Raw genomic sequence first — 21938 nt, forward strand, 5'->3', positions numbered from 1 at the left:
GTTTTGCAGGTGATCTCCAGACCCCTCAGTGCACAGCTAATGCAAGTGAGGATATATATAAATAAGAAACGGACTACTGCACTACACTGTTGTTAATAATAGGTGTTGCAGTATACTTCAATAGGTGTAGCAGTATACCTCAAGGCTGCTCCCAAGTGCACCATGAAGACGTGAGTTCAGTCTATGCTCTCCCTCCACTCCTCCACATGCCTGTGTGTGTCCCAACCACTAGCTTCCTGGATTCAAACCCACAGCCAATCGGCTGCAAGAACTTTTGGAATGCAAATGTGCAAAGGATTGTGGGGAGGCATTCCAGCAGGCTTCACACATCTGATGGCCCCTTCTCCTTCTCCGTGGGGCAGATTAACCTGCTGGAGCCTCACACAGGGCAGTGGGGGTGGGCAGTGTTAAAGTGGTTTGTATTGTGTGTGTAGGATAGTTGATTAACTGCCTATCTACTCCCACAGGGCAGAAGAGACTGTTGGCCAAATCCATCCTGAAGTCATTAAGTGCTTTTTCACTTTGGTGCCGGGTGTGGGGACATACCACAAGTGCCATTTTCAGTGGAAATAATCAACACTACAAAAAAATAGGCTAAATCTAATTTAGTATTATATTAAGATGAAAACATCGATTGCGTTGTGTTTTTAGGATAGATGCTTAGATAGGGCTCTCTTGTAAGACCATTTTGACATAATTTAATAAGAGTTTGACTTCTTTTGAGGAGTCTTCTCATGACAAATCTGCTTGTTTTCATGATGACTCTTTTTAAAATAAGTCATGAATCTTATTACAGTTTTTTACGATTGTTTACACACTAAAATATTTTTTTTCACACAATTAGCAAAATTTTACTCCAAGGAGCAAAACACCTCCACAGATTTGCACAACATTACACACAATGTCTGCTTCACCTTTTTTGCAAAACATTACACACAGTGATTTGTAAAACTCTACACACATTTCCACACCTTAGACACAGATAAGGATTGTGAGGTTACTTCCTTGTCATTACAAAGCCCCGGATTGCCAATGACTACACTAATGAACGAATTGGATCATCACATCCACCAGGTGTGTAAGCACACATGAGCAAAATTGAAAACGCATCACTCAGGTGCGCTATACAGTCTTGTTGCTTTTGCAGTAGTTGCTCTTCAGAGTCAAAGTGTATGTAGCCTACTTTATGCAGTAGTTTTTGTTTGTCTACAGATTTTATTTGTTCAATTGATTTCATTGTTGGTTAATTACTGTAACTGATTATGGTTAGAAATACTGTAAGTATTGAAAGAAATACTTGAAATATTCAGTCTACAGCAGTCTTCAGTGTTGTACAGTGCAAGTGCAAGTTTATAGACCTATTTATATACACTTTCCCTATGTCGAACTAATCATGAAGAATGTTGTGGGTTTGTCACTATTTTTTGGACATCTAAATGATCCCTTAGATAACAATGTCTGGGCAAAAATATAGCACATGCTATTTCCTCATTTTTTTTTTTTACAAATGAGTTTTGCATTTATCACTGCAGTGTGAAACTGGCTGCAATAGTGTCTGATCATTGAGGACTGTGTTTGTTAAATGACAACTAATAGCATTTTTACAAATATGTGTATATGTTTTGACTGAAGTGTGTATGTTTTGACTGAAGTGTGTTTGTTTTGACTGAAGTGTGTTTGTTTTGACTGAAGTGTTTCATTTTGCAAATAATCTAGGAATTATGCAAAATGAGTGTGGCGTTTGGATGCCTGTGCTTAAATTTTGTTAAAAAGAACTCGGTTTGAAAAATTGTGTGTAAGCAATTGGAAAAAACTGTAAATGAAGTCAGATGACTTTACAAGAAAACGCTTAGTTAAGTCTCTATATATTGAAAACACCAACTAGATTTTTTTTTATCTTGATATGAGATCAATAACACTTTAGATTTGATTAGAAAGGCAGTTTGTGTAGTAAAAAAGCAGCAGGCGGATGCGCTGGCTAAAGCCTCTCTGGTGTTGGCCAGCCGTGGGAGGGATGTTATGGCTTATTGGCCCTCATGTTCGGCACTTGGTCCTTTTCCTTCACCGCCAGCCTGTGGGTCTGAGGGAAAGAAAAGTAGAGAGGGAGCTGCACAGGACAGTGCAGGTGAGGCAGAGGTGGATATATGGTCAAGAGATGGGCACATTGTGGAGGTGGCCTAGTGTGGGTTGGAGGTGGCCTAGCGTGGGTTGGACCTGCAGCTGGATACAAGTGCTGCTTTCTTTTTCCTGTCCTGAATGAGCTCATCAGCTGTAATTGAGATGCAAATCAGCCTGGTGAGCCGTCAGGTTGTAATGGGTGAGTTTCATTAGATTCACACATGGTATGGATACAGTTAGGTTCTAATGGGTGAGTTTCATTAGATTCACACATGGTATGGATACAGTCAGGTTCTAATGGGTGAGTTTCATTAGATTCACACATGGTATGGATACGGTCAAGTTCTAATGGGTGAGTTTCATTAGATTCACAAATGGTATGGATACAGCCACTAGTGACACCCCTCCCCCCAAGGGTGTTCAACTGATTGATGCTTCTGACCCAACAAATGACTGCAGATGCCAGACTGGCGACAGATGCAGCATCCGACTGCACCAGGGGGTCAGGATTTGACTGATTAGCTTCGCCGATTAGCAAGGCACTTCCTCGTCGCCATTTTCCAGAAATACATCATGTCCGGTGCCGTTTCCCCATAGTTTTCCTCATGCTGATTGGTGGCTGTTCCACTCTCAGCTCATGCACGAGCTTAATGTGGGCACGAGCTCTCCTTCTGTACCTTACGTCAATCAATAACCTGGCACTTAATTGGCTAAGTAAAACGGCACCGGAAACAAGCCCCTTGAAACGCCATGTTGAAGCCTGAAAAAATCGTTCAATTTTGGCAATTTTCACTAGCCTAGCATTCCCATTGAAATGAATGGGGGCGGGACCTGTTCACTTTCTCCAGTTCTTATAATACCTCCATGGACTGCACACATTCCAAATGGTGGAGAGGTCAGGAGAGGTCAGTTAGGCCCCTTCGTTGTTGGTACAGTAGGCTCTTCTCAAGGTCTCTCCTCGCTCCTCCGGCTCGTTCCCACTTATCTAGATAAAGAATTATGGGGCGGCACCAATGGGGTAGTCTATCCAGTGTTCTTTATAGATCAGTGGGAACGAGCCGGAGGACCGAGGATCGAGCGCCGAGGAGAGACGCTGAGAAGAGCCTAGTGTGTGTGGACAGCGTGTGGCTGCAGTGTGTGTGTGTGTGTGTGGACAGCGTATGGCTGCAGTGTGTGTGTGTGTGTGTGTGTGTGTGTGTGGACAGCGTGTGGCTGCGGTGTGTGTGTGTGGACAGCGTGTGGCTGCGGTGTGTGTGTGTGTGTGGACAGCGTGTGGCTGCGGTGTGTGTGTGTGTGTGGACAGCGTGTGGCTGCTGTGTGTGTGTGTGTGTGTGTGTGGACAGCGTGTGGCTGCGGTGTGTTTGTGTGTGTGGACAGCGTGTGGCTGCGGTGTGTGTGTGTGTGTGTGTGTGTGTGTGTGTGGGTGTGTGTGTGTGTGGCTGCGGTGTGTTTATATGTGTGTGGACAGCGTGTGGCTGTGGTGTGTGTGTGTGTGGAGAGCGTGTGGCTGCGGTGTGTGTGTGTGTGTGGACAGCGTGTGGCTGCGGTGTGTGTGTGTGTGTGTGTGTGTGGACAGCGTGTGGCTGCGGTGTGTGTGTGTGTGGACAGCGTGTGGCTGCGGTGTGTGTGTGTGTGTGTGCGTGGACAGCGTGTGGCTGCGGTGTGTGTGTGTGTGGACAGCGTGTGGCTGCGGTGTGTGTGTGTGTGGACAGCTTGTGGCTGTGGTGTGTATGCGGTGTGTGTATGTGTGTGTGTGTGGCTGTGGTGTGTATGCGGTGTGTGTGTGTGTGTGTGTGTGGACAGCGTGTGGCTGCGGTGTGTTTGTGTGTGTATGTGGACAGCGTGTGGCTGCGGTGTGTGTGTGTGTAGGGACAGCGTGTGGCTGCGGTGTGTGTGTGTGTGTGTGTGTGTGTGTGTGTGTGGACAGCGTGTGGCTGCGGTGTGTGTGTGTGTGGACAGCGTGTGGCTGCAGTGTGTGTGTGTGTGTGTGTGTGGACAGCGTGTGGCTGCGGTGTGTTTGTGTGTGTGTGTGTGGACAGCGTGTGGCTGCGGTGTGTTTGTGTGTGTGTGTGTGAGTGCATTCCCTCCAGGGGGCAGCAGAGGCGCTGCGTGTGCTTCTCTTCTTGGACCTCCTCACCGGACCGACCCGGACCGGACTGCCCCGCACACTCTTGCCTCTGGCATGAAGAACTGGTGCCGCTTCAGTGTTCTAGATAACGGTACCCAAACATTGTCCCCCACGGACCACCTTCACCATCCCGACTTGGCTCAGAAAGGAACTAAGTTCTATTGATTTATCCCAGGCATCATGTTTAATATACTGTCCTTTTTTTCCCATGAAATCATAGCCTACAATACTACAGTACTAATTATATGCTTTAATCTCAGGTTTCCATATCATTATGACCTGATTCTAAATTATTTATTTATTCATGAATTAATTACAAAAGATTCAAAAAGTGTATTTTTAACACCTCTTCGCCACTATGGCCCTTTCCATCTCACATACCCCCTAGAAGCAGCTTACGCACCACCGGTGGACAACTCAGCAGGCACGCACGCACGCATACACACACACACACACACACACACACCTGGTGTGTACGAGGCATAAGTGTGTGGCCTCCTCACATTTGCATTCATTAGGCCGTCTATTTCACAGGTTGTCCACCGGTGGACAACTCAGCAGACGCACGCACGCACACACACACGCACGCACGCACGCACGCACGCACGCACGCACGCACGCACGCACGCACGCACGCACGCACGCACGCACGCACGCACACATCTGGTGTGAACAAGGCATAAGTGTGTGGCCTCCTCACATTTGCATTCAATAGGCCGTCTATTTCACAGGTTGGTTTTATTCAGAACAGAATAACAGAACACACTCATGTCCTTTACCACAACAGAAGGCATGATACAAACGTCTATAAAGAATCAGAACGTCTAAAGAAGGGACCTGTGTCATGTCCATCCCTGAAGGCACTTCCATACTCCACACTTTAGTGCGTACTGTACAGGAATGGTAACTGGAACTAGTGTGACCCCTCATTTCCACACACACATTGTATTGTGTGTGTGTGTGTGTGTGTGTGTGTGATAGCCAGAGGTGCTCGTGTATGTGTGTGTGTGTGTGTGTGTGATAGCCAGAGGTGCTCTTGTGTGTGTGTGATAGCCAGAGGCGTTCTGGGCTTAGGGCAGGAGGCCGTGACCTTTGCCCTGCTTGGCTGGCCTGCCTCGTTTGCGGTTTGAACTGCTGTGTGTCTTCGTCCTGATCATCTCCTTTGACTTCCCTGAAGGAAGACTGCCTGTTCAAAACACACACACACACACACACAGACAGACACACACACAGACATACACACTTGTATGTTTAAATCTGCCATATTTGCATGGCTTACTTAATTGACGATGTTAATTACAGTACATTGTCCATTTTAAATAAATTAGCTTACCCATTAATGGTAATGCTCCCCACACGTTAACCCCAGTAAGTGGACCTGGAGCAGGTGATGGGGTGAGTGTAGACCCAGGGGCAGGTGATGGGGTGAGTGTAGACCCAGGGGCAGGTGGTGGGGTAAGTGTAGACCCAGGGGCAGGTGATGGGGTGAGTGTAGACCCAGGGGCAGGAGATGGGGTAAGTGCAGACCCAGGGGCAGGAGATGGGGTAAGTGTACCTGCAGCAGGTGATGGGGTAAGTGTAGACCCAGGGGCAGGTGATGGGGTAAGTGTAGACCCAGGGGCAGGAGATGGGGTAAGTGAAGACCCAGGGGCAGGAGATGGGGTAAGTGTACCTGCAGCAGGAGATGGGGTAAGTGCAGACCCAGGGGCAGGTGATGGGGTGAGTGTAGACCCAGGGGCAGGTGGTGGGGTGAGTGTAGACCCAGGGGCAGGTGGTGGGGTGAGTGTAGACCCAGGGGCAGGAGATGGGGTAAGTGTAGACCCAGAGGCAGGTGTGAGCTTTGCCTGCTGCGTCGTCAAGGGCAACAGGATGACCTTCCGCCCGTTGGGCTGGACGTACGTGATGTCCTTCTGACTAATGGGTTGGACGTACGTGATGCTGGATGTGACATTCTGCACTCGGAACACCTGGAACAGCTGTCCATCACGTTGCCAGTAGACGCCATCCCTCTGAGTGACCTTGCTCACTGGCAGCAGAACGACCTTCGGGGCAGGGGTCGGCGGAACAATGAGGTCAAGGGTCGCGGGGGCAGGAAGAGCAGTAGGGGCGTGGAGAAGCTGAGGAGTATCGACTGCAACAAAACACACACACACACACACACAACGAGATTTATACAAGGAGCCCACTACTTCGTACTGTGAGCTAATCTTTTTCTAAGCAATGATCTGTTAAATATTTCCACTGCTAATGCCTTTATAATTATGCGAGTGTGTGTGTGATCAACTCTGACAGATGGAAGAGCTCTGCTAATGTCTTTGTGAGTGTGTGTGTGTATGTGTGATCAGCTCTAGCAGGAGGAAGGGTAGTGAAGGGAAGTGTGTGTGTGTGTGTGTGTGTGTGTGTGTGTGTGTGATCAGCTCTGGCAGATGGAAGAGCTCTGCTGGAACAGCCTGACCAGCTGGGCCTGGCTGATGTTTCACTGAGACCCACTCACCCCGTGGTTCAGATTCTGAAAAAACAATGTTTCTATACATGGCCAGTACAGGTAAGCCTATCATTATTAATGTCTCTATATATGGCCAGTACAGGTAATCCTATATATGGCCAGTACAGGTAAGCCTATATGGCCAGTACAGGTAATCCTATATATGGCCAGTACAGGTAAGCCTATATGGCCAGTACAGGTAATCCTATATATGGCCAGTACAGGTAAGCCTACTGTATATATGGCCAGTACAGGTAATCCTGTCATTGTTTCCAACCCAAAGAAGGAATCAGCTGAGGCAGTAAGAGAGTTCTGACCTGCACAGGATTGTGGGTAGGGGGCCACGCCCAGGTACTGCAGGTCTATGGCCACCTCAGGACCCACCAGATGCAGCTTCAGGCCCACTGGAGGGAGGGAAGAGAGGCACAGCGCACCATCATGCAACGGTCATGCTATAATGGGACTGCAGTTGTGTTGCTGTTGTGTCTGTTTCAAACAGTTTTACTCAGCATGAAATCAAGAGGAGCCAAAGCTCCATTGGTCTGTATATATGTAATCTTGAATCTGTATACACTATATGGCCAAAAGTATTGGGTCAACCGCAGTGACTCGCATCTGAACTGAAGTGACATGACATCCCATTCTTAATCCATAGGGTTTGATGTGATGTCATTCCACTCTGCAGCTATAACAGCTTCAACTCTTCTGGGAAGGCTGACCATTGTCAGTGGGACGGCCACTTCCTGTTCCAACATGACTGTGCACCAGTGCACAAAGCAAGGTCCATAAAGTCATGAATGACAGAGTTTAGTGTGGATGGACATGACTGGCCTACATAGAGTCCTGACCTCAACCCAATAGAACACCTTTGGGATGAATGAGAGCGGAGACTGAGAGCCAGTCGCTTCGTCCAACATCAGTGTGTGACAAATATGCTTCTGGAAGAGTGGTCAAACAATCCCATAAACACACTCCTAAACCTTGTGGAAAGACTTCCCAGAAGAGTTGAAGCTGCTATAGCTGCAAAGGGTGGGCCGATATCATAATGAACCCTATGGATTAAGAATGGGATGTCAAGTAAGTTCATATGTGAGTCAAGGCAAGTGACCCATGGGGTGTCCTACGAAGCTCGATTAGTGGCTTAGCGAGGTATGTTGCGCTCAAAACCAGGGTATGCTGTCATACGAAAGTGGATTTGTTTTAGCGTCGCTGTATCACCATGGTATCTTATGCTCGCAACCAAACCTGGTCGGGAGCGGGTTATGTGCTTAGTTATAGCTCAAATCGTGAAATATCACCGCCCTCTTGTAACAAACTCGATGTGAGTCGTCAACAAATTTTCTAAGTTCATGAAACGCACGTGCAAATTATCTTTCAAAGTGAGTATTTATTTGTGTGAGTGAATTGTGAGAAGGTAGAGAGAGAAATAGCAGCCCAATCGGGCAGAGTCTTTTAGTCCACACACTGCGTAAGCAGCGAACTCCAAAGCAAAAACCCCGCGCGCAGCCGTGCGCTTTCCAACAAAAAAGCAAAGCTTCCAACAGTCCATAAAATCCAAAAAACAGGTAATCCGTAAGTTCGGTCAAAAAACAAGTAGACAATTTCTCGGAGATCCCACCAGCAAAAAATAGAAAGAGAAAAAAGGAGCGATCTCACCTCTTTATAATTCAGTTCATTTGCGAAAGTCCGACAGTAGATTCCATAGCAAAACGGGCGTAATGATGAAGAGTAATCCATATAAAAATAGCACAATACTTGACATTCATTAATTCGGACTTGTTAAAGAAATTCTGAAGGATATCAGACCATTGCGTTACCGGCATTCGTCTACCTCCATTCATTCCTCTTTCCGCGTCTCATTCAAAAACGGAGCATGTGATATAAAGGGTCTATGGCCATAGGACAGAGAGTGAGAAGGTGGGTGCGTGCGACGGTGACAAGGTGAGTGACAGTGAAAAACCCTATAGACTTCCTAGGCTGCATGCTCACCCTATATTTACGCTAACGCCCATATATTCTTTAAAGGGAGAATGTAACAAAACGGATCAGCGCCTGGCCAGGCTTTCTATGTGTTCATTTACATAGACATTTTTATTATTTAAGAAATAGGCTATAAATAAGCCTACTTGGCTCAAATGTAAACATAACTAATTTGTTAGTTCATTTCAAGTTATTTTGAAAACACTTTATGTGGCTGAGGCTACATAGTCCCCCCCCCCCAGACTGGATATGTCGAGAGAAGGACCAAAGTAGGGCTTGAGATTCACCACATTGATATTGTCAGTGGACTCATCAGGGAACTGAACTCTGTAATTTATGGCTCCTAATTTCTTTTTTACAGTGCATGGTCCAGTCCACTTTGGCGCCAGTTTGGCAGTGAATCCTTTTGAGGCATCAGACAATGGATGGGTTCTGACCCACACCAGGTCCCCTTCTGAGAATTCCACGTTCTTCCTTTTCAAGTTGTAGTACTTGGCCTGTTTGCTCTGAGCACATTTCACATTGACAGCGACTTGTCTTGACAATTCTAACTGTCTTTCCAGGAGAGCATGTTGTGAAGACGTTGGTGGCGGAGCTGTTGACAGAAGTTGGTCAAGAGGGCCTTTGAGAACACGTCCCCGATGGAGAATGGCGGGTGCAAAGCCAGTGGACTCCTGCCATGAGGAGTTGATTGCAAAACGGAACTCATGGACCCACTGGTCCCAGTTCCTATGTTTCCCATCAACATAACAGGCAATCATGGTCTTGAGTGTTCGGTTGACCCGTTCCGTCTGATTTGTCTGTGGATGGTAGCTTGTGGTGAACTTATTGGTCACTCCCCATGATCTGCAGACTGCTCTCAAGAGGTTACTGGTGAACTGGCTCCCCCTGTCGGACAGGAGATATTTTGGCGTACCCCATCTGGTGAATATCTCCTCTGTGAGAATCCTCACTAGCTTAGGGGTCCGGCTATTACGGATAGGGAACAGTTCTACCCACTTGGAGTAGTAATCCACAAGGACCACCAGATAGTAGTTACCCTTGCGGCTGCGAGGAAATGGGCCCATGAGGTCAATGCCCACCATCTCGCCAACTTCGGACACTTGGGTCGACTGCAGCAGACCACTAGGCCTCGAGTTGGAAGGCTTATGTTGCTGGCAGACAGAGCACTCTTTGATGTGGGCCCAGGTGTCTTTGCGGACATCTGGCCACCAGGCAACATCCAAGATGTGTATTAGGGTCTTCAGGCGACCAAAGTGCCCACCCAGAGGGTTGTCATGGTAATACCACAAGAAGGCGGTCTTCAGTTCTTGTGGGACCACCAGCTGGAACTTATGTCCGTCCCGGGCGATTGGCACTCGCCTGTATAGCAGCCCCTGCTGGTCAACAAAGGCGATGCGATTTGAAGGAATGGCCTCAGGGGAAGGCATTAGCTCCCGGACGCCTGTGATGTAGGGGTCTCGTCCTTGGGCAGCAGAGATCTCGTCCAAAGAGTTAGGCAGATCAATAGCCCTCTTTGTAGACACAGCGCACACAGCAAGGCTTGGTGTCATCATGGTGGTATTCTCAGTAGGCACCGGGCACCGTGATAAGGCATCAGGGACAACATTTAATGTACCTTTCCTGTACCGCACTGTAAAGGTGAAGGGCTGAAGTCTCAGGGTCCAGCGTGTGAGACGTGAAGAAGTTTTGGGGGTGTTAAAGACCCATGCCAAGGCTGCATGGTCTGTCACCACCTCAAACTGGACTCCTTCCAGGAAGTGCTGCCATTTCTCCACGGCCCACACAACAGCCAAACACTCTCTTTCAGAGACGGAGTAGTTCCTCTCCGCTTCATTCAGTATGCGGGAGGCAAATGCAATGACATGCTCGCCATCATCGTCGTCCTGTGTCAGTACTGCGCCCAACCCGACATCACTGGCATCAGTGGAGACTTTGAAGGGTTTCGACAGGTCTGGATGAGCAAGCACTGGAGAAGACTGGAGTGCCTCTTTCAGTCCTTCCCAGCTCCTCTCACAGTCCTCGGTCCACTTCCACTCAACATCCTTCTTCTTGAGGTTGTGCAGAGAGGCGGCCAGATCTGCGAAGTTCCTGATGAATTTATGGTACCAGCCGGCAAGACCAAGAAACCTCTGGAGCTCTTTGATGTTTGTAGGCCTGGGGTATTCACATATAGCCTTAAGCTTCTCAGAGTTGGCTGCAATTCCTTGACTGGACACTTGATGGCCTAAGAAAGTCAAAGAGGTCTTGAAAAAATGACATTTCTTTAGGTTGAGAGTCAGCGAGGCGTGATGGAGCTTCTCAAACACCTTCCTCAAGTCAGCGATGTGGTCAACTTCTGATTTTGAATAAATAATAATATCGTCAATATAAACAAAGCAACAAACACTCTTCAACTCTGCCAAGACATTCTCCATAAGCCTCTGAAATGTGGCTCCCGAGTTCTTAAGGCCGAAAGGCATGGAAAGGAAGTGGAAGAGACCAAATGGCGTGATGAAGGCGGTCTTCTCAATGCTGCTTTTGTCCATTGCGACTTGCCAGTAGCCCGAGCGCAGGTCTAGTGTGCTGAACACAGACGCGCCAGAAAAGGACTCCAAGATGTCATGGATCCTTGGCATGGGATAGGCATCAAACAGTGTCTTCTTGTTCAGGCGTCTGTAGTCAACACAGAATCGCCATTTTCCATCAGGCTTGGGGACTAGGACAACCGGAGAGGCCCATGGAGAGCAGGATGGTTCAACGATCCCATCAGCTTCCATCTCCTTCAGCTGCTGTTGGATGATCTCGCTCTTGAGTGGTGACACCCGATAAGCTGGACATCGCAGAGGGATGTCATCAGTCAGGCGGATGGTGTGTTCCACGACGGTCGTTCTTCCCAGCTTTCCAGAGCAGACGGACGGCCACTCAGTCATCAGCTGTAGAAGTTCAGGTCTAGGCTTCTGGGGTAAGTCAGACAGGATGTTTAGACTGACAGGGGTGTTAGGTGCTGGGTCTCTATGAGGCAAGGCATAATAGAGCTGAATATTTGCTGGTTTCACTGTACACCATTCATTTTCCCACTCATTCTGGTCAGTGTGTGGATAGTATGTCATTTTTGCTCCACTTCTCACTCCATAGGTACTAGGGATGGGTATTGATAAGTTTTTATCAATATCGATGGCATTATCGATTCTGCCTATCAATCCAATTCCTTATCAATTCTCTTATCGATTCCCAAAAAATGTAGGTGCACCCACATTTTTCATTGCATCACCTTTAACGCCAAAAGGTCACCTTTTATCGCTCTCCTTTCATATAATGTGAATGATTTTTTAACAATAAGGCGTAGAAAAAGCTTGTCTTTATTTAAAACACAATATGGAATATACATAGGCCTTTTCTTTATAAAGAATTATAAAGATGTACATATAGCCTACATTATATATATATAATATAATATAATTCTTTATTCTAATCTATACTACTGACATTTCTGATATTCATGACATTCATGACTATTCATATTACAACTCTGCCTCTTTAATTCAGCTGTCGGCTTGAAGCCTCAAATTGTAAACAAAGTAGCATAGTTGGCTAGCTTATTATAGTCTACTGGTTGGACTGTTCAGTTTCCCCACGTGTGTTTAAGTTGCAAGGTAGGCTAATACTTTTTTGTCCTTGGGACAGGCCCTTTTGAGTCTTAGAGTTGGAAAACATTGAGATGATCAGTCAACTCGAATGCAAGAGTTTGAATCAAATTTGTGCAGTAGCCTACGCTATGATGCTAACCGAAATTAATTATAATGTCACTAGTTGTCTTGCCTCATTGCTTTCACGATTGTGAATGTGCATGTCGAGAGCATGGGTCGAGAGGCGGGTGTCCATTGAGCGCGCACGGGAGAGGGAGAGGGAGAGGGAGAGAGAGCGGGCCAAGCGGGGGTTACTTATATAGTTTGGCAAAGTTGCACGCATAGTCTACAATTAAAACTTGTGAAGGAAACGTATGCTTTCACTCGAGCAGCGTCAGATGCACCTAGAATTATTTTCAGGCACACTCTTAAACATTTTGGGCGCATATGTAGGCTACTCTGGAGCCCTGGACCGGGCGACGTTAGCACCCCTCCGTAGGCTGTCGAACACATGACACTCTAGGAGCTTAATCCCATGCTTCACGGACAAATGTTTTAACATATTGCTGGTATTACTACCCTTACACGATAACAATACTGTACTGGTTGCAGACGGCAGAATATTCATCACGTTTAGTGAAATGGGGCCAGGCTTTGGATCTATTCCTCCTCTCGGGGTTGACTTGTAGTAAGAGCCGTCGCAGAGGGCGTGTAGTAACACAAAATTTCGGGAAAACCGGAAAAAGTCCGACGTCATGCAGGCTTAGGGAATCGTTAAGGGAATCGATAACAAAAAAGACGTACGATGTCGATGGAATTGATAAGTTAAACCCGGTTCCAAGACGGAACCGGTTATCGATGCCCAACCCTAATAGGTACCCTGCATGAAGTCCAGGTGCACGCCACTCTTTTGTAAGAAGTCCAGGCCTAAGATGAGAGGGAAAGCCAGATCTTCATCAGAGAGGACAAACATGGAGTGAGTCCAGTAGGTGTTATGGAGGCCAAGGGTACAGTTAACTTTGCCTAATGCCTTCTTAGCTGTTCCATTGGCCAGGGCAAACTCCTGGTCACCACAAGGTGTCAGGTGTTCCTGTGGTTTCTTAATCTGCTGCCACAGTTTATCTCGCATCAGAGAAAATGTACTCCCTGTGTCCAGCAGGGCGGCTCCCTGGAGGCCTCTGATAGAGATTTTAACAGCAAGGAGAGAAAGTGGATGTTTGGGCTGAGTGTGGGACTGTGTTTTAGACTTCACAACAACCACTTCAGCTTTCTTATTCTTTGGTTGCAATTTAGTTGTTTTATCGTTATTGACTCGTGTCCAGTAATTTTTCATTGATGCTATATCATTCTCAATCATGCTGCCAACTTTTACCAACTCAGCCACCGTGCTCACTGTTCCACGTAGGCCTGAGGCAATCTTTGGATTGGCGTTACTGAGAATGCGGCGTACAAGAGCAGTTTCCTCAATGTCCGGCTTCCATTTTAGACAGAGGGCTCTGTAATCATAGGCAAAGTCCCTAATGGACTCATTGGGATTTTGGATACGAGTGCGCAACCGTTCTTCAATTTCCTGAACGAAATCAGTGGCCAGAAATGCAGCTAGAAAAACACTTTTAAATTCCTCCCATGTGTGGATATTCTTTCGCTCGGCTTTCCACCAGCTTTTGGCTGAGCCTTTCAGAACAGAGGACAGTGTGGCCACTATTTCATTGACTGGTGTAGGTCTTAAATCCAGAAATTCTTCACATAATTCTATGTAAGTCATGGGGTCTTTGGTTTTACTGTCACCGCCAAATTCAGGAAAGTTCAATTTAATGGGGAGTTTGGTTGTTCTTACACCAGTGAGGCTGGAGGGACTTTGAGTGTCATACTGAAACCTTACAGTTTGATCTCCACTCTGACTCAGGGGAGACAACTTGGGGGTGCTGGTGAGTTTTAATTGATTCAGCTGTGCTGCCCACTGTTGGTCTCGTCTGTGTAAGCAGTGCACAACAGCATCCTCCAGTTTTGCCACAATATCAACAGCAAATGTTTTAACATTCTCAATTTTATTGTCCATCATTTGTCTTAATAAACTCTCTCTGTTAATGATACTGGTGTTTGATTCAGACAGTTGAATTTCAAGTTCATTCACACGAGTTTTCATTTCGTCAAGTGCGCTCTTAAGTTCGTTCATTTCCACCTGCTGAACAGACACATGAGACACAGTAACGTCAGTTTCCTCTTCACCGTCTTCCTCTTCACCGTCATTAATCTCTTCTTCCTCCTCTTGTTCATTACCGTCTTCCTCTTCTTCTTCATATTCATCACCCTCCCCACCTTGACTATTAGAGTTTGTAGCCCCACTGTCCTCAAGATATAGGTCACTAAGGGATGCAGTGAGATTATCTACCCGATCTCTAAAAGTAACGTGAGGGCGCGCCTGGTGCGCAGTGTCAGAAACAGATATTTGTGAACTGACTAAACTTTCCCCATCAGTCGGCTCACGTAATGGCTCTAAAGCCAATTCAATAAGCTGTTCTTCCATATGTGACATAAAGGACAGAAAGGCGTTTAATGATCAGAGGTTGATGATGTTAGATATTGGTGCAGAGAAAACCGAAGTTAAATGAAAGAAAGTGCGTTCAATCCCCGTACGTACTGGCCACCACTGTAACAAACTCGATGTGAGTCGTCAACAAATTTTCTAAGTTCATGAAACGCACGTGCAAATTATCTTTCAAAGTGAGTATTTATTTGTGTGAGTGAATTGTGAGAAGGTAGAGAGAGAAATAGCAGCCCAATCGGGCAGAGTCTTTTAGTCCACACACTGCGTAAGCAGCGAACTCCAAAGCAAAAACCCCGCGCGCAGCCGTGCGCTTTCCAACAAAAAAGCAAAGCTTCCAACAGTCCATAAAATCCAAAAAACAGGTAATCCGTAAGTTCGGTCAAAAAACAAGTAGACAATTTCTCGGAGATCCCACCAGCAAAAAATAGAAAGAGAAAAAAGGAGCGATCTCACCTCTTTATAATTCAGTTCATTTGCGAAAGTCCGACAGTAGATTCCATAGCAAAACGGGCGTAATGATGAAGAGTAATCCATATAAAAATAGCACAATACTTGACATTCATTAATTCGGACTTGTTAAAGAAATTCTGAAGGATATCAGACCATTGCGTTACCGGCATTCGTCTACCTCCATTCATTCCTCTTTCCGCGTCTCATTCAAAAACGGAGCATGTGATATAAAGGGTCTATGGCCATAGGACAGAGAGTGAGAAGGTGGGTGCGTGCGACGGTGACAAGGTGAGTGACAGTGAAAAACCCTATAGACTTCCTAGGCTGCATGCTCACCCTATATTTACGCTAACGCCCATATATTCTTTAAAGGGAGAATGTAACAAAACGGATCAGCGCCTGGCCAGGCTTTCTATGTGTTCATTTACATAGACATTTTTATTATTTAAGAAATAGGCTATAAATAAGCCTACTTGGCTCAAATGTAAACATAACTAATTTGTTAGTTCATTTCAAGTTATTTTGAAAACACTTTATGTGGCTGAGGCTACACTCTGACCAATTCTAACCAATCCATTATCTTGAAAAACGAAGTTATCTCACGTGTGCTAATCTGTCCTACTTTGAACAAGTCCAGCCCCGCCTCTGCAAACATTTTGAATCTCGAAGGCGCTTTCAACTATGTTGTGCGTGCAAATATGTCACTACTATGGACATGCATGCCATACAATATCTGATGACCATCGACTTTTTGATGTTATAGGTTAGACACTTAAAAATACCACCCTAGATTTCGCTACCGCTCATAAATGCGGAAGTAATCGTTTTTAAACCTAGGCTGTCTTGTGCGTCTCCACGTTTCCCGATTGGTCAAAATCACCCCAACCACGAGAACGCGCACAGATCTGAGCTGAAAGCCTAGTTTGACAAATTTATCACATACCTGCTGTCGTAGGATCACTTAACTTAATACCCGAGTTGAGGCTTTGTGCAGCCTCGATATGTCTAGATAACCTAGATTTGTCTAACTTGCTTCGTAGGACACCCCACCAGTGTGTTTGTCAATATAGTGCATTTGGGGATCTTATGCCTCTTTAATTTGCACACAACCACGGGAGTGCAATGAGTTACTATACCGCCATCCTGGGGGCCACTCCCGAGTCCCGAGTATTGAGTGTGTGAGTGTGTGTGTGTGTGTGTGTGTGCTCACCCTGTTGCAGAGCAGGATGGATGACCTGTCTGTGTTTGTAGGAGCCCAGATCCAACAGCAACGCCTTCTGCAGCTGCACAATACTCTCCTGCTGGACCTCTGGACCTTCTAAACACACACACACACACACACACACACAGAAATATATACAAACTGATACACTGCGTTGAAGTGGATGATAAGAGAACCGGGTTAGTGCTATACCTTCAGTGGCTTCCTCAGGTTCTGTTGCCCCAGTTGCCTCCTGGACCTGCAAGAGAGGAGGGTAATTAGATGGAGACAGCAAGAGAGGAGGGTGTGTGTGTGTGTGCGTGTGCGTGTGCGTGTGCGCGTGCGCGTGCGCATGCGCGTGTGTGTGCGTGTGTGTAGAAGAAAAATAGAATTCCATTGTTTTCAATGGAGCATCGCCCACTGGAAACGTCTGCTGCGCAGCAGCCGCACAGAGATAGAAAACTATTCTAAAATCCTGCGCGGCAAGCCCAGACCGCCGAACACCGCTGAACGCCGCTTCTGGTGGGCGTTGGACTTTACTTTCTTCAAGAGCATTCACACTCTCATTTCAACCAAGCCTGTGACTGGCACACACTCACACTCCTCACACTCCTCACACTCCTCACACTCCTCACTACACAACACACTATGCGCTTAGGACATCGAAAGACATACACAGGTAAACATCCATACACATATGCAGGTAAACACCTAAACACATACATAGGTAAACATCCAAACAAATACACAGGTAAGCACCTAAACACATACACAGGTAAACATCCATACACATATGCAGGTAAGCACCCAAACACATACACAGGTAAACACCTAAACACATACACAGGTAACCATCTCAACACAGGTAAACATAAGTTATTAATGTGTGTGAGATCATTAATGTCATCACCTTACTGGTAATGGAGACGCTCACATCACAAGTAACTTCCTCTGGTCCTGATGATGTTCCCGTGACTACGGAGGATGATAATGACGGCTCTGAGGGATCCATCTTCTTCTTGAGCACTGGAGATGCCTCCAGCCCCACCTGAGGAGCAGTGGTGAGATACGGCCGCTTCTTAGCCCTGAGGAGGAAACCAACAGAGAGACATGCCTTACCACGCCTGAACCACTACTGTCATAGTTGGGCCACCGTCAGTAGCTCAATATTAGCTGACGGATATCTTGTGCTTAGATATTAACTGAGCTATTGCAATTACATTTTTTTGTACAAAAAACAGCTTCTTTGCTAAATTAGACATACTGTACACTCCTAAATAACCTAAAGGCTTGAGCCACACCTGCACATTTACTATCATAGTAAACACAACAAGCTATTCTCCATAGAATTGGCTCAAATCCACTGTGAAAATGAAACCATAATACTGTGAAATGATAGCCATAATATTTCCAATTTCTTATGTTTTATGTCTGAAATAAAGGTAATCTAGTCTAGCTATCACCAAACTGCTCAATCTTTTAAGATTGAACATTAGTCTGGGGAGTCTGCACTGTATTTCTACTGCACAAAGGCATGCTCAATGGGAATAGGTCAGATGACGCTGTACACATTTGGGTGGTTCTTCAATTCAATCCAAAAATCCAATCGACGGCAGATCGGGTTGGGTTTGCCCATCTATAGGCACTCCATATCTAGGATTGATAATCCCACTGCCATATTGGCTCCTCAGCAACTGTCTGGGCGTTGTGCTTATATGCAGTGTGGCGACTCACCGCTTCTTTTCAACATGGTGGACATCAGGAGATGGAGAAGCGCTGGGCTCATGGCTGACCCCTGGTGGTGACTGCATGTACGTGCCTAAAGCCATCTCTTCATGTTCAGACGGGTCGTGCTCATGGCTGACCCCTGGTGGTGACTGCAGGTGCGTGCCTAAAGCCATCTCTTCATGTTCAGACGGGTCGTGCTCATGGCTGACCCCTGGTGGTGACTGCAGGTGCGTGCCTAAAGCCATCTCCTCATGTTCAGACGGGTTGTGCTTGATCTTCAGGCTGATGAGCTGGAGGTTCCGGTAGCACGAGACGGCACAGAACTCGGCCTGCGGGAACACGAACGTCCACGTCTCCGGGTGGTCAAGGTCGACCGTTCGACCCCTGCCGGGGTCAAAGGGCACCACGTGCAGCCGAGGGACGTACCGCCGGTCGGACCGCAGCGTCACGACGCGGGAGTCGTTCAGCCGGTCGCAGGTCAGCTTCAACGAGTCGAACGCGACCGGCGCTCGTTCCCACGTGGAGCCCGTGGCGGGTGAGGAGGGGTGTGTGTAGATGTGGCCGACCTCCTCGCGTGGGTCAGGTGAGGAGGGGTGTGTGTAGATGTAACCGACCTCCTCGCACGGGTCAGGTGAGGAGGGGTGTGTGTGTAGATGTGGCCGACCTCCTCGCGTGGGTCAGGTGAGGAGGGGTGTGTGTAGATGTGGTCAGGTGAGGAGGGGTGTGTGTGTAGATGTGGCCGACCTCCTCGCGCGGGTCAGGTGAGGAGGGGTGTGTGTAGACGTGCCCGACCTCCTCGCGTGGGTCAGGTGAGGAGGGGTGTGTGTAGATGTGGCCGACCTCCTCGCGCGGGTCAGGTGAGGAGGGGTGTGTGTAGACGTGCCCGACCTCCTCGCGTGGGTCAGGTGAGGAGGGGTGTGTGTAGATGTGCCCGACCTCCTCGCGTGGGTCAGGTGAGGAGGGGTGTGTGTAGATGTGCCCGACCTCCTCGCGCGGGTCAGGTGAGGAGGGGTGTGTGTAGATGTGGCCCACCTCCTCGCGTGGGTCAGGTGAGGAGGGGTGTGTACAGTAGATGTGCCCGACCTCCTCGCGTGGGTCAGGTGAGGAGGGGTGTGTGTAGATGTGGCCGACCTCCTCGCGTGGGTCGCTCCGTCCGCCCCGCGCCCTGCTCCTGCTCACCAGCAGGAAGTCCATGAGAAGGAAGTAGTGCCGGCTCGGGGCCAGACCGCGCAGCCTGTAGCGGCAGGAGGGGACCATGTGGGACCCCTCCCTCGTCAGGAGCATCTCCGTCCCCACGCCACGGAACTCCTGCCACACGGAGGCGTTGTCCAGCGAGGCGCGGATTTTAGCGTCCGTGTCGAGTTCTGAGGGGCAGCGAACACCCCGCTGGTCAGCCATGTTAGCGGCAGGAGCGAAGGCTCGGACATCAGAATGCTGTGATGTCATCAGCGGCGTCACAACGCCAGGTGGAGAGAGAGGAAGAACGTCCTGCTCCTCTTCCTCATCACCGGAGGCAGTCATGCCACACTGGGGCTGTGGTCAGTGCAGTGTGTTTAGTGGCGCTGCAATGCTGCACACAGCTTCAGCTCTGGCCTGCTGATCTGAGGTCAGTGGAGTGTGTTTAGTGGAGCTGCAACGCTGCACACAGCTTCAGCTCTGGCCTGCTGATCTGAGGTCCTGAGGGGAGCTGGTGACTCATTCTGGAAGACCACAGAGGAAAGATACAAGATAAAGTTCCAAGCATAAAAGCTCAGGAATCTAGATATAATGTGGATAGTTGCTTTTTCAAATGTGTTCCATTGTATTTCCTTTTCAGTCGTTTAAGGGTTCTATGGTCAATATGCTGCCTTATATGGATAACAGACAAATACAACAGAGTACAACACTACTGAAGGAGAGAAGCGTATAAAAGGCTATACAAGTTATTATCCTATAAAAGTTAAATTACCCCGACACGACACTCAACAAACTACTTCAACAAAATGTCACGTTGACTTCCTGTCAGGCCCCTCTACTCTGTTTTCAAGAGACTATACCAAAGATCCTTCATTACTTCCACTTTACCCCTCTCTGACTATGGCTTGCATTGGGTTGATATCTAGTCTGGCTATCACAAGACTAAGCTCAATCTTTTACGATTGAACATTAGTCTGGTGTGTCTGCACTGTTTTTCTACTGCACAAGAGATGCATGATCAATAGGGCATAGGCACAGTTCAAATGACTCTGTATGCATTTGGATAGTCCTTCAACCAGTCAGACCAACGATCCAGGTGCGACTGGTGGATAAGCTACTTTGTGATTGGTTCCAGAAAACGTGGACAAGAAGCAGGAGAGGCAAATAGGTAGGTTTCCAGCTTAAACTGCAGGGCGAAATCCAATCGCCGGCCGATCAGGCTGAGTCTACCCAGTCTAGTTGATATCAACTCTAGAATGCAAGATCATGACGCTCTCTCAGGGGTCCAACAAGAGAAGAAGCCATTTGAGTGCACAACAGCGCCTAAGCAATTGGGCTACTACTACACACTTCATGTAGTTGCAGCTGCGATACAATCGGGATTATGAAACTTTGACCCGTGGTCCCATGGATCATAGCGCCCTAACACAAAGCCGCCATGTAGACTACCTACCTGGTAACTTGTGGGGTGACTTAAGTTCTACATTTAAAGAACACCTCAGTCAGCTGGCCAATCAGGTGCGAGATTCCTAAGGTCTCTGCACACTGCAGAGTTCCTTCCTCAAAAACTCACGCTCACAAACCGTGCGTCATTTTATCCATCTAAATCCCCGGCGGATCGAGATATCGGAAGCGCAAATCCGTGTTATATTTCTTTTCGCTGACACTCTCACGGCCCTTTGACCGCACTTCTCACTAACTGTAGCACACACACACAAGCAGGCGAGCTACACTCTCTCACACGCACACAAACAAACACACGCTCGCACATCCGTGCTCAGAGTGACGTACGGAGCAGCCCCATGGCGGCATATTTTTTCGACTTGAGCACAATTAAATGCGTTGGCTCCCTCCAGAGGTGACCCGAAGGCCCATCACTTCATTATGGTCACTCAGCTATGTCGGTCCTGACACTAGAGGCTTGTAGACATGCACAAAATAAAATCTGAAGGTCAGTGCCAGAAAACATTATGTCCTTGTATCCTAATTCTGAAGTTGAGCTTTTGTATCAAAATCACATGGACCGCATACAGGGGTGATCTTCTCTTAATCTCACAGGAGAGTTAATGTCTCATTAATGAATGTTCCCCAGTGTAGGGCGACAGGTTGAAAGGGTTGTTCATACTTCAAAGGATTTTTAAATTAAATATGGCTTCAAAGTTAAGGGTTCAATGTGCTCTCTCAAATAAGATTATACGAATGAATGTATATGAAACTAATTTATTATTTAAGTTATTCAATAACATGTAATTTATTATTTAACCTATTTAATCTATTATCCTATTGTTAAACCTATTCCGTTTGCGAGCTTATTTATGGTGTTATAGATTAAGACCAACCTGGGCAAATCCAAAACACAGCCACTCACTGACGGGGGCTTGTCTCATGATGAGGCTGATGCATGGCTCGTCTCACAACAGTCTTTGTCTGTGGATGCATGGATGCTTCTGCCCTTTTCATTGCTAGGACATTAAGTGTTTCCATTCATGTTTCTATCATGCAAAATGTTATTTCAT

The 21938-nt window shown here is 47.3% G+C and overlaps 1 protein-coding gene across 1 annotated transcript; it reads right to left on the bottom strand.

Annotated features, from left to right (window-relative positions):
- Positions 1 to 5023: 5023 nt before the first annotated feature.
- Positions 5024 to 21137, bottom strand: LOC134097460 (protein FAM186A-like). The gene is made up of 9 exons (XM_062550330.1): positions 20996 to 21137; positions 18991 to 19946; positions 18253 to 18860; positions 17429 to 17603; positions 16732 to 16777; positions 16528 to 16635; positions 7049 to 7135; positions 5580 to 6377; positions 5024 to 5432 (listed from the first exon to the last, which is right to left on the bottom strand). The coding sequence occupies exons 2-9, from the start codon at positions 19765 to 19767 to the stop codon at positions 5317 to 5319; spliced, it is 2715 nt and encodes a 904-aa protein (XP_062406314.1). The 5' UTR covers positions 19768 to 19946; positions 20996 to 21137; the 3' UTR covers positions 5024 to 5316.
- Positions 21138 to 21938: the final 801 nt, after the last annotated feature.

Source organism: Sardina pilchardus, chromosome 12 (assembly GCF_963854185.1).
Source record: "Sardina pilchardus chromosome 12, fSarPil1.1, whole genome shotgun sequence".
NCBI classification, from domain to species: Eukaryota; Metazoa; Chordata; class Actinopteri; order Clupeiformes; family Clupeidae; genus Sardina; species Sardina pilchardus.

Bases quoted from the DNA above. Each gene is read 5' to 3' on its own strand.
- LOC134097460 (XM_062550330.1), bottom strand. From the start codon at position 19,767: ATGACTGCCTCCGGTGATGAGGAAGAGGAGCAGGACGTTCTTCCTCTC. The intron at 7,136-16,527 runs GTGAGCACACAC...CCCTCCCTCCAG, and splicing joins CCATCCTGCTCTGCAACAGG to TGGGCCTGAAGCTGCATCTG. The intron at 5,433-5,579 runs GTAAGCTAATTT...TGTTTTGAACAG, and splicing joins GGGAGCATTACCATTAATGG to GCAGTCTTCCTTCAGGGAAG.